The following is a 17,673-nucleotide window of genomic DNA, read 5'->3' on the forward strand; positions in this document are numbered from 1 at the left end:
GACTATTTATGATCAAGTAATAAGGCCACCAAAAATGTGGTCTTTTGGGGAAGGAGGGAGATTATAAAAATGAACAATGACAGTCCCTTCAGTTCTAACTATGCTAATATTGCTTGCAATTACTACCCACGCAGACAAACAAACATCATATGTTTGAGAGATATAGAGGTAGGTGCTCTATTACATTTATGTTGAATAATATCCAGTATACCATCTGTACTAGCTTTGTACCAGTGTTATTTATAAATTATACTACAATTAAACTTATACAATGCATACAGAAGTTTGATTATGATATTTGAGTATGTGTTTTAATATAAAAGGGATGGGATTTTTGGGAAAGGAACAAAGGTAGAACCCACCTATAAGTTACCTGGAATCCCAAAGCAATCAATATAACCTAGTGACAGAAGAACAGCTTGTTTGTTCAGGAGCATCAGGCCAGAAGGGACCACTGTGATCATCTAATCTGACCTTCTGTATACTGCCCAGAGGACTTCTCGGAATTAATTCCTGTTTGTAAATAGAGACTGGATCTTCTTCTAAAAGATATACTCTAATTCAATTTTCCAGTGAAAGAGAACCCCCTTTTTTCACCATTGGTGAGTTGTTTCAATAGTTTACTGTTTCAGTGAAAAATTTGCTTCTTATTTCTAATCTGAATGATCTAGATTCAGTTTCCAGCTATTGGATCTTGTTATACTTTTGTCTGCTAAAGTGAAGAGCCTTCTATTGTCAAATTTCTGTTACCCATGTAGGTAGTTTAGGCTAAACAAGTCATCTTAATTTTCTCTAAAGTACAGAGTAAGGAAGGGGAGAACAATTCAGATTCACCTTATGCCAGACCAGATAAATGGATGACATTGGCACAACTCAGCACTGAAGCAGCAGTAAACAGTAGTTACATCTATTAGCAAAGTACTGTATGCGTTCAGACAATGAAAGGTAAACAACTGATATTTTATCAGCGTACTCTAGTTTTGAACAGCATGTTTTCTTCACCCTAATAAAATGTACTAGGGCACTATGGTATTAACAGTTACCTTGATTTTCAAGAATTTTGTTTAGTATTGTTTGTGCCCTGTTGAAGCTTCAGTTCTATTCAGGATATACGAGAGCAGGTAAGTTCTGAATCTCATCAGTCAGCCTCATTCTCTCTAGCTCTGCTTAATAGTTCAGTAACTCACAAGGGGAATGCTGCAAGACTGAGAAAAAGCATTTAAATTCAATATTCCCTTTACAAATTCTTAAAGAATGTGTGTTGGAAGTGACACTAATCTTTCTGCATGGGTTCAACCTCATACAATTCAACTGATTTCAGTGGGAGCGTACAATGAGGTTAGGTTCAAACCCCATGTCTCAAAACAGCCCCATAAATATTAGAACAGCCTTTGACACAGCCAAAATTCCCTGTTGAAGGGTGTGCAGACAACTATAGGTATTAGTTGTCTGCAATGTTAGAGATATTTAGCTTCTGAGAATAAGTATTTGACTTAAGATCAGTGCTCTACGGAAGCAAGATAAATGGTTTAAAAAACTCAATGCTGTAAGAAACTGCTCTGTCACAAAAGCCTAGATTATTTGCACCCTTAATATTGAAAGGTGAATTGCAAATCTTTTCCCAAATGCCCTCAACTGTACAAAGATTGGTGGATTTGTTTCATATTACTACAGTTGAATGCATTTGGAAAGCTGGTTAGAGACTGCATTTAGGAGAACTCATTACAGCAGGCATTGTTACAACACACTTTAAAAAACATATATTAAATAGTACATACACTACAATCAGTAATCAGTTTTCAAGAGAGTTAAAACACTAATTGAGTTATTTGAGATAGCAGAATGTAATCTAATTTGTTCCAGAATGGATATTTTTAGAAATTGCTTTTTAAAATATTGGACTTCTATACAATTCAAGTTTACAGCCATTTCTTAAAGATTGATTTAAATATTAATTGGTTTAATATGCTGGAACGGATAGATAAGGTATGTTTGCTGCACAGAAATGCAATGCATCACGGTAGTATTCTCTGTATAGTCCACTTTATTTTGATAAAAGATTAAAAGAGCTGAATAACAACATCAACCATTTCACTGATTCTGCTATAAGTTTTGAGGGCTAAAACCTGCTCATCCCCAACAGCAAACACCAAGGGATCTGTTAAGCAAGAAGTGGGGGGAAGAGGAGGAAATCTCAGCAGCCCACACAAAAGATGCACAGACAGACTACACCACAAGGACTCCATGCATGAGAGAATGTAGGGGCTTTGGCAGGAGTAGATTTGCAACACCGTGGATGTCCACTGGTCATACTGAAAAGAGGTGGCTGGACTACTGTGCTCTTGCAACCATGGAGCAGCCTGTGCGAGGATACTGCTCAGATGGATCCCAAACTCTAACTGAAGTAGTTGTATCAAAATGCACCTGTTAAACATTAGAATTATCACTTGGCATAGTGAACCGAAGTTTAACATTTTGAACAAAACAAAAAACAAAAAAAACTTTAGTCTATTAAAATTGACAGCAATTACCCAGTAAGGAGGATGCAAATTCCAGGAAGCTTGACTGTCTTAAAACTGACAAGTTCTATAGTAGAGCAGTAAAGTTGAAAAGCCATTTGAGGATAACATCTGGATATTTGTTCTGTCAGTCAACTTTTGGTTACTAAGCTACAACAAGTTTGTTTTCAACACTAGAGTACTGAGCTGTGCCCACCAGAAGTCAGTGAATAAACCTTAAGGCATATGTCCCAAACACATTAACTCAGTCCTCCAGATATCTGATATTCAGTTACTATGATAGACCAAGATAAAATTGTATTATTTTTAATGAGCTTTTAAAAGGCTCCCATATAAAGATGTCCATGTCTCACAAAATTAAGCCTGTTTTCCACTAACTCTGCTTAGCCATGTCTGAAAGATGTAGTTTTCATGAAACAGATACTGCTTTAAAAAATTATGAGGCTTCAACCAGATAAACATGTGGGTCATGGTCTCCACTGTTTCACCTGCCAAGAGCATCTTCACTTAGCTTCTAAGTTTACTTAATCAGCTGCCTTCCTTTTCTTCAGCTCACTTTATTTCACTTTGAAAGGATATTAAAGTAGTCTCAGCCCTCTCCCTCTCATCAGAAACCAAACATGTATTTCAGCTACTGTAAACTTACACCCAGGTGACTCCAGAAATCCACCAATATGGAAAAAAATTTACAAGAAAAAGGTAAGTGACCTCTTCATCCTCCCGAATGATTGTAAAGAAGTTGGCTCCTCGACCATCTATTTCTAGGTGTGTCTAATTCATGTAATCTATCATTCATTATCTTTAGGGTAACCTTCTAGCCCACAACAATCTTCACTAGAGAACAATTCATTTAAAACAACTCAGTACTACAAAATTTTTTTCAAATCATTCTTATACAAAAAATTAAGCAAGTATTTAGCTTTTTTTTTTTAAATTGCTATTTTAATCTACAGCTTCCTGACAAGATTTCTAAGTTAGGCCCAAATATAAACTGACTGTCAGAACTCCTCTTGACAAAAAGATATTGTAGGGCTAGTCACAACCTATAGAAAGTATCTCGAATTTAAGATGCCACTAACATAATGGCAAAACCTATCACCTGGTTATTTACGCCACTCAATGGTGAGAGACACTTGCCTGGACATACAAATGTCATTGGCACGCTGCCTAGAACTTCATGGCCAGATATGTATCCCAGTATGAAGTGCTCTGTCACTTCCCTACATGGTCATCTTTTTGCGAACACCATGTCAAAGGCCATCCAAATACTCTTACACTTGAGACAGAGGCATGCAGACAGTTTCTCTCACCTCCAAGTATTGACATCAACTATGGTATATAGTATTGCCCTTCTCTACCCGTCCAGGAGCTTTCCCTTGTTTGAAACAATTTAATGCATTGTTTTCTTCCATTTAAAAAAGTACAGAATATATAGCTTCCATATCTGAATTCATATTATGCTGAAGCATTTAATATTCTTACAGCTTTTTGCATTAAGCCTATGCCATAAGGGGAGAGATCTTGGATGTTCATTACAACTACTTTAGTCACCTGAATTCAAAACGTATTAAACAATTTTTGCTAATATCCAAGGAAAGCAGCTGAAAGCAGCATTACTCAAGAAAGTCTGTTCACAGAATCTAATGCCTAGATATTCATTTAGTTTAAAGTATGACACATTGAGAGGCCAACAGAGTACTTAAGTCACAATCTATAAGAGGACTGTTCTGCAAATCAGATGTAAATATCATCATATGACAAGTGACTAAATTTTAAAAAATTTAGTAATATTTTAATATAAATAAATATTGTTCTGTAAACAAATACCAATAAGCTTAACATGAGTTTCCTACAGTAAGGGGCACAAAAAAAAAAAACTTTAAAAAAACCCCAACAAAACAGTATTCCCGCTGGTACCTGTACATGCATGCTATTCAGTAGTTGCAGTAAGGTATCACATTTGTTGACATTTGCAACTACTGTACTTGACTTTCCCAGATCACATCTTCAAGTTCCTTTTTAATGATCTTCAATGTATAAAAAGCCAAACATCAATTTTATGTCCAACTATAAACAATGCGAAATAGTGGTCGAATTGTGCCTATTTAGTGCAATTATGCTCATAAGTGACACAAATTGAATAGATTATAATTCTTAAAAAGATGATCCTACTTCTAAACTCCGAATTATATCAGGTCCTTTGCTTTTATTGTTAGGAGGGAAAAAAATACTTTTGAAGTTAAATTATGTTTATTTAGGTATCAAAGGTTGAAATAAAGATATTATAAGAAACAAAAAAGAACTTAAGTTAGCTAGCACCTTAAATCAGTGCTTTAAAAAGTTATAGTATCCAATCTGCTATTCTTGATTGGGTAGAGTGATTAAATTGTACTGCAAGGGACGGCATACGCAAAAACAAAGGAAACAAAACCAAAACCCGGACCACACCATCAAACCCTCCCATATAAAAAGACAACCTCCTACCCAAACATTCACCACAGTAATCTTGTATCATGAACACATGCAAAAGCCTCAAATAAATTTAGTGATCATATTTTCTGATTAACACGTTTACTGCAAAATTAGGTCTCTAGAAGTACAACAGTTCGGGCACAACTGCAATTGCAAGAGTATGTACTTGAGCACTTAGTTTGCACCTGCAATTACAAATTTAGCCAATTACAGCTAGATTTTCAGAAGAGCGCAGCCTTCATAATTGGGGCTGGATTTTCAAGGGAGCCTAGCATTCAGCAGCTCCTATCAAGAGCAGAGTCACTGAGTAGGCATGCTTTTAGACAAGCTGAACCTAACTGCATAGCTGATTATGCCCACAATACCCAATTTGCACATTTGTGGCAAATGTGTACATGAATTAGGCTTGCAAATACATATATTTGCACATCATGCCTTTTGAAAGCAAGGTCTTTAAAGCTCTAGTCCATACTCCACTAAAGAAGAGATTCAAAAAGGCTAGGTGTCATACTCCTGTTATTTGTGATATTTTGGCTTGAATGAGAGCTTCACTTACAGCCCAGACTCAGATCTTCAGACAGATTTTGTAATAAACAGAGTATGAGTGCATCAATCATTGCCAAGGAAACAAGCAACATCAAGTTTAGCAAGACTGCTTTCACTTCAAATTCGAAGTGCTCAGAGTTGGATGATGCATGCCTTTGTTTAAATACATCTTCAACAAACCTCAAAATGTCATGAGAAGAATGGACAAGTACAAAACTATTTGCTTTTTTTTTTAATGTCTAATGCATTCAAAACATTCCCATAACTCTGGTGTCCTGTAATGTCTGTTCCCTGTAACTCGTGTGAACGTTCCTGCAAATGTCAGATGAATCAGTTAGACCACAATTACAATAAAAACTAATTATTGCACAGTTTAACATTTTGTTTTTAATTCAAGTTGCACTTCAGTGTCTGTCACTTTAACCACCAATATATACTTTCATACTATTACACGTTTATGGCCTTGAGTAGTATTGCCTTAAGAATTCTCAAGCAGTTGGCATATTCGGAAAAGTTAATTTTGTTCCAACTGCAAAAAAATCAAGCAATTACTGCCTTCTATTAAGAGAAATCCCCCACTAGAGCCAATGAGGCATAGAAAGGAGATCTTGTAGTGCTGTGGAAAGCCTGCTGGCTCCTCAGGTGTTCCATGTGTAGTTTCAGAGAGAGTCGTCCGTGCCCTCCCCCTCACAGGGACAAAGAGAGAGAGTCAAGTAATACGATCCCTCCGTCTTTTCCATTTTACAAAAGTTGCTCAGTTGAAAACAAGCAATTCAGTTTCACCTGAGCTCCAGTGAATTGGCAATACAGTAAAATCAGTCAGTATTTCCCTATAATTGGATGCACAAAACTACAATACATACCCTGAGGCTGATTATCCACTTACAATTCTATTAATAATTCTTTACAGTATAATACCAAAGTAATGTGTCCCCTTGACAAAGCAAATTGCTTTCGGAGATTACTATTCTATTTCTGGCACTTTAAGTCAGGTCCAAAATTGCTGCACTAAGCTTCTAGCCCCAAAGCCCGTATCACTTGTGTCCCCCCCCCACCGAGAAAAAAGAATTAAAATCAGCAACTTGTTGCTGTTGAAATAAATACAGAAGAACCTTGATTTTACAAATACCCACCTTACGAACAACCAGTTATACAAATCACTATTCCCAATGAAAGTTAAAAAAACGGGAAAGCAGTGTCAAAGAACAAATCAACATCCTTTCATGTTCCAATGATGTCAATGATATGGAAGTCAGTTTGCAGTGCACCATATTGCCACTTCTGCACCATACGCACTAAATTTGAGATGTTCAATTTCATGAACTTTTAGTTCCCAATTAGTTTGTAAAATAGGAGGTTAACAGCAAAAAAAAGCCTCTGTTTACGTCTGAGTGTGACTGTAGGACACCAGAATTACAGAAAGTGAAATACAGAAGTGTGACACTAACTGAAATCCAGAGACAGTATGCCACTTCATAGTTTATTAAAGCAGTTAATATAATCAGCAATTGATGTTTGCATCTGCTTTTGGCCAAGTAACCCTATAGGTATTCCACATCATGGAGTGTGCGTGCCTGTGCATTCTAGATTGGAGATATTCTCAGTAGTGTCTGGGGGTCTGTTCCTGCATCCCAGACATCCTTGTGCTCAGATATGAGGGTATATAGAGAGCGGGCAGACCTGCCACCTGTCTAATTCTTTCTCAACCACAAAAGTTCAGTGAAAGACTCCAAGACAGAAAGAAAGGAAGGCAGGAAGTGGGGCACCCACTGGGACACATCTCAAAGGACTCCAGTTACTGTAGAAGCAACATTTGAACAGTCTTTTGGTTGAGAATCTGTCCTTTCATACATTCTGCAAATGAGATTAAAAGCCTGGGTGAAGTCCTAAAGGCTCCAAGATCCCCCACCCTCCTGGCAGAGTTAGTTTGAGGAATGAGGTCTTAAGGGACATATGAAGGAGGGAACAGTTCCTCATTGGTTCAAATGAGGAATTTCCTCAGCACAGAGGACTAAGTTTAGGTCCCATGGCAGAATTGGTTCCTTAACATGTGGGAAGAGGTTGATTCACATGACAGCATTCCAATGATGTTTGGTTTGTGAAGGAGTTACTTGAAAAATGTCACTGCACAGCTTAAATAAAAAGGCCTGCTCACCACAGTTTAGCTGCCTTTGTTCTATTTTGTCTAGAGACTGATGGAAAAAAGACATTTTCCGCATGTCGCATGCTATGTAAATGAAGTCACATGCCAACAAGAGGGCATTAACTAAACAAAAAAGAGATGGGGGTATGGAAAGGGGAATTAGTTAAATCTCTCTAGACTTATCGTCTTATCATAACGGTCCCTTCTGACCTTAATATCTATGAGTCTGTAAGCCTTTGATAACCCTCATAGTGGTGGTGGGGGGGGGAGGTAGTGGTGAAGACTGAAAACCTCTCAATGGGGGAGTGAAAAGCTGTGATGGCAGCTAGGTGAAACTCGGCAATAATCCCATGATTTTTAAATTGAACAGGTAACTGAGAATGTGCATTAGACTAGAGGAGGCAGAGATTGGAAACTGTACCAAGTCTGGAAGAGTTTCCATTTCTGTAAGTAAGTTTTCCTTGTCAAGGGTTTTCTGCTATGAAGCAATACCGTCTGTACCTCGGGAGCAGTCTTGCTCTATACCAGAGAGCCATATAGCACCTACGCCTTGAGGTGAAGCACTGAAGTTTGGATGGTGATGGATCCTGATTCCCGAGTGAGAAGATTTGCTGTCAGGAGAAGATGGAGAGTGGAGTCACAGAGACATGCAAGCCTGCCCTGGGAACCATACCTGTCCTGGCCACGATGGTGTTTCAATTTCTTCAGAACCTTGAGCAGGAAGGGAGTTGGGGAGAAGTGTACAGCAATATGCGAGGCCAAGGAATGACCAGGGCATCTCCCATCAAGTTGTGATCACTCCCTCCTCTTGAGCAGAAGCCTCTGTACTCCACATTGGAGGATGTCACAAAGAGATCCATCTGTATATGGCCCCACGCAAGACCTCTCTTGGAATACCTCATTATTCAGCTCACACTTATGGTTGATGCTGAAAAGCCTGCCAAGGAAGTCTGCCACTGTGTTCTATAGTCCTGGTAGATAAATTGCTGAGATCTGTATGCAGCGTGATATGCACTACTTCCATAGTTTTATGGATTCAGTGCAAAAGGACTGGGATCTTGCCCCTCCACGAAGACTGATATATTATGTTGCTGCTCTGTTGTCCAGCATTATTCTGACTCTTATGATGAGTCAGAAGTGCTGACAAGTAGTTCATTACATACACCAATATGGAAGATTACCTTCTGAAGGATCTATCTGCCCTGACCTGAAAGCTTTTGGAAGTGTGTGCCCTGGCCTATCAGAGAGGTGTCTGTAGCAAGTACCCTTGTGGGAGGAGACTCCAAAAACAGAACTCCCACGCACACCTTTTGTGGATCCTTCTACCAGTTTAAAGAACCAATGACCTTCAGAAGTACAAATACTCCTTGGATAGACCTGGGCTGTTGGGGGGGTGAGGTGTAGAAAGTTCTCAGCCAGGCCTGAGGACACCTAGAGAGTGTAATGTTGCTAAGGGTGTCACAAACACAGGCCTGGTCTACTGTTAACTGCGGGGGGGAGGGAAGAAGAAGAGAAGGAATAGATCTAACATAGCTGCATAACATAGCTGAAGTCAACATACTTAGATCTACTTACTGTGGTGTCTTCACTGCAGTGGGTCAACAGCAGAAACTCCCGTCGACTCCACCTACGCCTCTCGCTCCGGTGGAGTACCGGAGTGGACAGGGGAGTGCTCGGCGGTCGATTTATACGAGTCATGAAATCGAACCCCACTGGATCGATCGCTGCCCATCGATCCAACGGGTAATGTAGACAAGCCCACTGAGGCTGTCATATGGCCCAGAAGTTGCAGGCATGCCCTTGTTCTGGTTTGTGGGCTCTGTTGTATTGTTGAGATGAGGCTGGACACAGTGGCAAATTTGTCCAGCGACAAGTATGCTCTGGTGGTGGTGGAGTCCTAAGTGACCCTGATAAAAATCTATTAATTGAACTGGAGTGAAAATAGACTTTTCCATATTGAGGCAGAGGCCCCAATGAGTAGAACAGAGATAGGTTTATGCAAGTTGCTCTCTATATCTCAAGGAATGAGTAACCTTTCAGGACCCAATTGTCCAGGTAGGGAAAAACTACTCTCATCTGGCGAAGATGCGTTGTGACAGCGGAGAGGATTTTGATAAGACCCTTGGCATGGCGGAGAGGCTGAAGGGTAGGACGCAGTACTGGTAATGGTCTCCGCTTACCACAAAATGTAAGACGTCTGTATCCCTCAATATTTCAGTAACTAAGACATGGAGGTAGATGGGGTACCGTTTTTATGAGATCTGTTCTTGAAGGAGAAGATGATCTTACACTTGGCTGGTATATGGGTGTCTCCCAAATAGAGGCACCAAGAATGTCAACCATCAACAGGGATAGGGTCCCAGAAAAAAAAAAAAAAAAAAAAAAAAAAAAAAAAAAAGACAGTACTTAAAGACTGGGGATTCCAGCATACCCCAGAAACATCAATTACTGTTAACCAAGGTCACTATAACTGCATGCTATCTTGTACAAGACAAGCTCAGGACAGGGTTAAAGAATTTTAAAGTTTCTGAATGAGTAAAACCTGTGCAAAGAGCCAATGCTAAATTCAGTTTGAGAGCATACTTTCCCTGCATATTAAAAAATAGCAGGATAGTCAACTTTAAGGATACACAGTTATCTCCTCTCTGGATAGCTACTCTAATAACTAAATCCAAAGTGGGAAAGAAAGATCAGAAGAGATAAATTGATGTACAGCTTACATTATTTTAAAGGATAGCCATCTGACTGCCAGTAAGGCCTACAAAAAACTGAATACAACCATTTGTGACGCATTTTCAACAAGATCCACCTATGAATATTTCACAGAAACTAAGCAGCAAAATCCTTAAAACAAAGGGGGAAAAAAAGAAGAAATCATTGATAGTCCAGTTAGCAGTAGACAACAATGTATTTTCACTTACAAATAAGAGAATGTTACTTGTATTTTTTAGGAAGTGATGAAATATTAGAAGTTGATACCAGTGTTTCAATAGAAGCCATCCTGCTTTATTACAGGCATTTTTTAATCATTAAAAAGGATGCTCAATTAAAAAAATTGAAAATTATCAACTATTAAAAACAACATTTAACATGGTGACATTGGGAAGATTAAAGAAAAATTTGGTTTTGTTAAGTTTACTTTGCACATTGTTATTTTTCCTTTTTGTTTTTATGTTTTTCACACAGCAATGGGGAGAGGGAAAAAAAAACAAAAACAGATACTAAAAATCTGTAATCCAGTTAAAAGCAAAAAGATGTCCTTCCTACTACTGCCTACCAATTTAAAAAGGTAATAGTAACTTAAGACAAATTCAAAGGTAAAAGTACTCTTTTAATGTAAGGTAATTACAGATGAATGGAGGAAGTCGAATTTTCAATAATGCATAAATGAGGTGCCTAACTTGCATTATGTGTACTTTTTGGAAAATCCCACCCAGAGCCTCAAACTATTAAACTTAACCAAGGCCTTTTAGACATATGTAACCTGTATTATTAATAAAAGGTATCTCACCAGCTACTTCCACAATATCACCAGGGACAATGTCTCTTGCTTTAATCCTTTGTACACTTTTTCTGTCTTGTCGATATACTTTGCCCATTTCAGGTTCATATTCTTTAAGAGCTTCAATAGCGTTTTCAGCATTTCTTTCCTGGGGGGGTGGGGAAAGAAAAAAGGAAAAATAAGATGTGAGGTTTTAAAAGCTAGAGGTCCTGCCAATTCTGACAGCTAGAATAGTCGCCTTCTAGTTTTCCACATGTAGCACTACATGAATACTACTTACTCAGTTATTCGGTGTTCATTCACATAAAAGATAATTATTAGACGCATCCCATTATGTGGTTGCAACTTCAAAGTGAAGCTGCAGTCTGGAAAGTACTACAATAGAATTCAGATATTAGTGAGCCCTTAAAAGTCTAGAAGCCATTGCCTTAAAGTTTGCAGTTACCTCTCCAGAACGTCCATTATGTTTTCGCAAAAAGAAAAGGAGTACTTGTGGCACCTTAGAGACGAACACATTTATTCATCCGATGAAGTGAGCTGTAGCTCACGAAAGCTTATGCTCTAATAAATTTGTTAGTCTCTAAGGTGCCACAAGTACTCCTTTTCTTTTTGCGAATACAGACTAACACGGCTGCTACTCTGAAACCTGTCATTATGTTTTCGTAGCTGGAGCTCACACGAACTATAGTTTAAGGGATCATGCAGTTATGTTTTGATGCAAAGCAACACTCCAGCAGAAACATCTATTAAAACTAAACGGTTGTATCCTATTTAACAAAGCACAGCTGAACTAGAACACCTCCTTTGAGACTCAAATATATCTCCATCCCACATCAGTCTGGTGTTTTCACTAGTTATTGATAGAAATTAAGATAGTGAAAAAGACTCAATTAAACTTCCTCCAATATTGTTCTTGTATCCCTCCTTTATGTCTTTGTGCCACATTTGAACCATGTCAGATTAAGAGGCATGGACATATCCACTTACAGCAGCTCCTTTGTTATCTAGCTTGGAAATAACTATTGTCCAAAAGCTCTTTTCTTTGCACTTGTAAAGTAAGGATACTACATGACATTTCACACCCATTACTTGCCAACAAAGTACCTACAACTTCCCAGATATAGTGCCAAAGCTGGAGCTCCAGAAAAGGCGGCAACACACTTAAGAGTACAAACAGAAATTGTAACTATTTTTAGCGTCGATACACAAAAACACAAACCTGAATCTTCTTTCCATAATTAAGCTATGAATGAGTTACAGCAGATTGGACCTTAAACTTTATTCTTTTCTTAAAGCATCTATGGGTATGTCTACAATACAGCTGCAAGGTGCAATTCCCAGCTTCAATTAGATATACTCGTCCTGCATTTGACCAATCTAGTGCACTACAAATAGCAGTGAGGTAGCAGTAGCACAGGTGGCACTAGGACAGATTGACCACTAACATCTTAAACATAGTATTGTCTAGGTTTAGACAACACAACCAATAAAAACACCAGCAGCTTATTATTATTATTATCCTGCTGTTCCTGACACAACCAGTAAAACACCAGCAGCTTATTTACTGCTGTTACCACCAGTGGAAATACTATGATGAGAAATTAAGAAAAATATTAGTACAAACATTTTAAGTCTGCCCTGTTGAGTATAGAAATTCTAAGAGGATGCTTTTTATGTATACAAAACTTTTCCAGACTTACACCACCTGCCAAAGGTTCTCTAATCTAGTAGATGTCAGAACTGTATAAAGGCAGACAATTATCTTTGGAAATTCAAACCATGAGCCATTAGAGCCTAATTTGGTCAGCAGGTAACACACAACTGATTGCTAAGGGCCAGGTCTCTATGTAGTATCAGTTCCAGCAGGCAACAAAACATCTTAAACTACACACATTACATCAGCTGATCTGGTGAATGTTGTGAAATAACTGGCAGGGGGAAGAGATGGGGACGCCATAAATACTAGCAGCTACGAGCTACCTTAGGTATAAGGAAGTTGGGGAGTATGGCCTACACCCATGGCATTTCTCCTCTCCACTGGATGAAGAGCAGAATTCAAGCTCTTGCTCATGAGTATAGGTTACTCTGCATATACAGAAAGGTAACTGGAATCTTAATTTCTGTTAGGCCCTGAGGTCTGCTAAGTTTCAGTGATCTTATTAAATTTGAGGAGCAAAGAAACAAGAATTATCAAATCAAATATAGAAGCTAACTGATAGGAGATCTTAGTTAATGTAGTCTTCAGAGTTAGCAGCTCAATAAATTAATTCCATCTTAGAGAACAAGATCCATGGGTCATCAGACATAAATGCCACATCAGAAAACAAGTTCTCCCCCCCCACCCCACCCCCATCTAATATTTGAAATTGCCAAAAAGAAATTTTACTTCATGGTCTAAAGTCAGCCCTTCAAAACTTTAAATCCATTTCTCCAAACTGGTTCTCTCTGAAATATCCAGAACGTTTTTGTTTGTTTGTTTGTTTAGTATGTCAACAATTGCATCTCCATCACCCACAAAACAAAAAAGAGAACAAGATAGAGTTTCGTGAGAGTTAAGACAGAGCTCCTGCCTGGATTCTCCATTAGTATTAGTTAAAAACTTTAAAGGCTGAAAGAGGAAATGTTTTTTAAATTGATTAAAGACAGATTAAACATTTAAAGTTTCTTCCAAAGAAGAACATAGTGATTTACCCAGTACATCTCTTTATACCCAATACACCCAGGATAGTTATTCTCTCATATTTCTTTTTTGTGTTGAATTACAATGTTCAAGTATTAGATAACGAATTCAAGCTATTTCATTACTTTTTTATTCTGCTCTTTTAAAAACTCAATCTGTTTGCAATTTCTGACTGCACAAGTTCATTTACTTTTTGAATTTTTCACCCTATCACCAAGTAAAAGTTTTGATGTAGGGATTATTGCATTAGGATAGGATAGTTTTTATTATATGTGCATGTAAGTGAATATATTGTAGATTTTAAAACTGTATGAAATGGATGGTTTTGAATAGATGAATCACCTAGAATCAGATACAGGCACTAAAAAGTGTAAACATTTTTCATCTTTTTAAATATATCTTTCAGAGAAAAAGATATCCACTACCAATTAAAATTTTCTCTGCATTTGAGGAGAATGCTTGTGGGGGAAGGAGACATGGAGAAGCATGAAGCCGGACTTCAGAGGACACAACCACATATGAAGTTTCTTCCTACACTGACTTTATCTTGGTCTCAAACAGATCCAATGATTTCTGGTTTTGGACTTTTAGCACCTAGAAATCAGAGACATGCACTGGAAAAAGAAATCTTGAAGTTAAACTGTAAATGTTATTCCTCTAGAGTAAATATTCATATCAATAATACAGTATTATAATTCACCTACCCACAGCAGTGATTTTGCAAAGGGGAAGAAAATATTTATCAAATTTCTGAGATATAATGTACACAAAGTTTTTCTTTTTTAAAAATTAAGTTACTGAAAGTCCACAGTTACCCCTATAAATGGCATCTAACAGAAGCAACAAATTACTTTTATGGAGGATAGCAGTCTTCTCTTGCTCCCCACTTGTGACCTTAAGGACAAAAAAAAAAGGCAAGGCAATAAATGCCCTCCGTAACCCTTACCCCACCTAAAGGGTAAGTGAGGATTTTTAGCTTCCCTATAAATTGGCAACAAAAAGCGGAAGCCAAGATGGAGATTTTCAAAACTATCTGGAGACCCTGTTACCATTAAAATTACAAGAATTTGATATCCAATTTCAATTAGGCACCTTTGAAAGTTTCAGCCCTAAAATATAACAGCTCCCTCACATCAAAATTCAATCGTATCACTCTGAAAGTCTGCTCATTTTCAAAAAGCTCTCCTCTTCAACTCTCCCTTCTGGTTTACTAGGGACAGGGGGCAGTTCAAAGTGGCCTTCTCTTGAGCTTACTGGATAGGAAGTGCCAATACCACACCTGGTCAGAAGATATCACTACCTATCTCCCTCTTACAATAGCATGTGCGTTGATTATTGTGTCACTTGCCTTTCCCTGGATGGGGATGAAGATTCTAGTATTTCAGGACCACACTGGGAGGAGAGGTATGGAGATTCTGCACTGGAGAACCACGTTAGCCTCGCTGGGATTTACTCCCAGACAAAGGAGCTGCTGTGATGAAGCAACTTCCATAGCCCTCCCCTCCAGGCAAGGCCTTCCTAGATTCTCACTCTTCAGCATAGAAGAGTACCTGCAGGACACAGCTCTTTCCATCCTGACCACTGCCTTATTCATAGGGACTATTTCCTTAGCAGGTATGGGAGGTTGAGGGACTGCCACCTTCTTCCGGTGATGTTGCTGCAAAGAGCTACTGCAGTCAAGAGCAGGGATTGAAGGGGAGGAGGAAGGTGGCACAATGTATCCTACACTTTTTTTAAAAAAAAAATTAAAGTGGGAGGTGTGTAGGTGTAAAGATACCAACTGCCAAGAACAAGAACTCAGAGGCTCTAATGAGACATCATATTTTAGTGTGAAAAATATTTTAAAGACAATTTCTTCACAAGAAAGAGCGTTTGATTTTATTTTAGAAGGTTTAGATTAGGCAGGTGATGCAGAGTTTGTAATATTTACTCTGCCACACAGAAGTTAATACATTCATAGTTCTGCTCTAACTGACTAGAAACACTTACACTCTAACTTGGTAACAAAGTAGTCCTATGCACTAGTTCTCATTAAGGACTCCTGTATGAAACAAGAAGTTATTTATAAAATTTTTTGATTGAGTGAATTAAAAAAAAAGTCATCTGTAAAATATTAACTGATTTTCCAAAAATGTTATTTTTGGTAGGGATTAGAGGAAAGTAATTTTATAGAGAAAGCCGATCAGAAGGGGTTGTTTTCTTTTTTGTTAGGAGGTTGTGGTGACAGTGTCAGGCTGATAATGGGCAGGATCTTACAATCTTAACTTTGAAGGCTTAGTTTTTCAAAGCAGTCCAGTGGATTTACTCACACATTCCATTAATTTCAGTGGACATATCTTCTGAACTAAATACGTAAAAAGACTTGATATGCACAGGAGTCTTATTTGTTTAAAAAAAAAGCCACAGCACAGAAAAGTTTGAATATAGCAGCAATGACAAATCACTTATTTCCTGGCTGTTTTCCATGAGAGTAAATGCTCCCATGATGGAGAGCTATGTTAAATCTATTATATGAATTTAAGAGAATTTAATTTTTCTTGGACAATTCTCCAAACGTACAGGTTATTCACAAATCTAAGTCAAAAGGTATTATGTAGGTGCACTGACTTCAGTGCAAGCCTCTTGGGGTTTTTAATAGCTTTAAACAAATCAGCACACAAGCGTAACCATTTAAATTTATCTAAATGGTTCAAAGAATGCCTTTGATTCTTTCAGCATGGAAATCAGTAGGTTTCTGATCTACAACCTTCAGCTGAGTGCCCATTATACACTTTGGAGTTTTTTCTTTGAACTAATTTTTATCATACTTGCTTTCCAGGCGAGTAGTTAATAGCAAAGTCTTTGCTGCAATGTATACTAACAGGAAAAAGCTGGTCTATTAGGGAGGCTTCAATAAAGAAGGGTATTCTACACATTAGCTTTTTCTCTTGCTAAATTGTGCATTCATTCGAGAGTGGGGTAAAACCCAAAGCATAAATATGATTGCCTTGCTAACCTGCAGTAAACTTTATTCCCCCATCTTCAATAGATTTAGTTGGGGGGAGTTTTAAACCAACATTAAGTATTAATTTATTCCAATCCAACACCAGAAGAGGAGCTTTTATATTCCTTGCAATTTTTTTTGGGGGGGGGGGGGTAGGGAACACCACTCTTTTAGGACTGCAAGTTCTTTGTGGCAGGAATTTGGTCTACCTTGATGTACAGTGCCTATACAAACCTAATTAGATACTAACTTTAATAACTAAGATAAAGACCCTAGATTTTGACAAACTTGAACAAAGCTTCCAAAACAAGTACTATGCCACTATTTAACATCACTTCAGCTTTGAGTGAGAGGAAAAGGTGTAAACAACTGCTCTATTGGTACGTTCCACATAAGTATGCACCATCAGATAACTCTTGTATTTAACTGTGGCACCTGTGATGTTAGATTTTTCAAAAATTTTAATATCACAAAAATAGCTACAGTACAACACATGAGACTATGCATTTTCTGAGACATGCTCACTACAGTGTCTCTTTAAAGTTGTAAAATATTTCAACTTTAGAATTAATCTAGCAGGGAAAAGTTTGCAGGATGAAAGGTAAAATCTGCAGCAGCATTTGCATGTCACCATACAATATTTTCCTTTAACTGTCAAAATCTCTGAATTCCTGAACATTTTCAGCTGCAAAGTAATGTGTTGAATATTTTTATATTATTAAGAGCATGCCTCTAGAATAAAAAAAAGTACCCAATAAAAGTTTACCCATTTGTAATTTAAGATGATAAATTGCTTTGGGCAGCATTTAACCAGAAAATTAGAATTGT

At 37.8% G+C, this 17,673-nt stretch overlaps 1 protein-coding gene across 2 annotated transcripts in view; it reads right to left on the bottom strand.

Moving 5' to 3' along the window:
* ATP2A2 (ATPase sarcoplasmic/endoplasmic reticulum Ca2+ transporting 2) overlaps positions 1 to 17,673 on the bottom strand; it is an 80,628-nt gene that overhangs the window by 43,423 nt on the left and 19,532 nt on the right. For both annotated transcript variants that reach the window (XM_043498386.1, XM_038372730.2), the window contains exon 5: positions 11,192 to 11,330. In XM_043498386.1, the coding sequence (XP_043354321.1) occupies positions 11,192 to 11,330 (139 nt within the window). The remainder of the gene's footprint in view (positions 1 to 11,191; positions 11,331 to 17,673) is intronic.

This window comes from Dermochelys coriacea, chromosome 15 (genome assembly GCF_009764565.3).
Source record: "Dermochelys coriacea isolate rDerCor1 chromosome 15, rDerCor1.pri.v4, whole genome shotgun sequence".
NCBI lineage: Eukaryota > Metazoa > Chordata > Testudines > Dermochelyidae > Dermochelys > Dermochelys coriacea.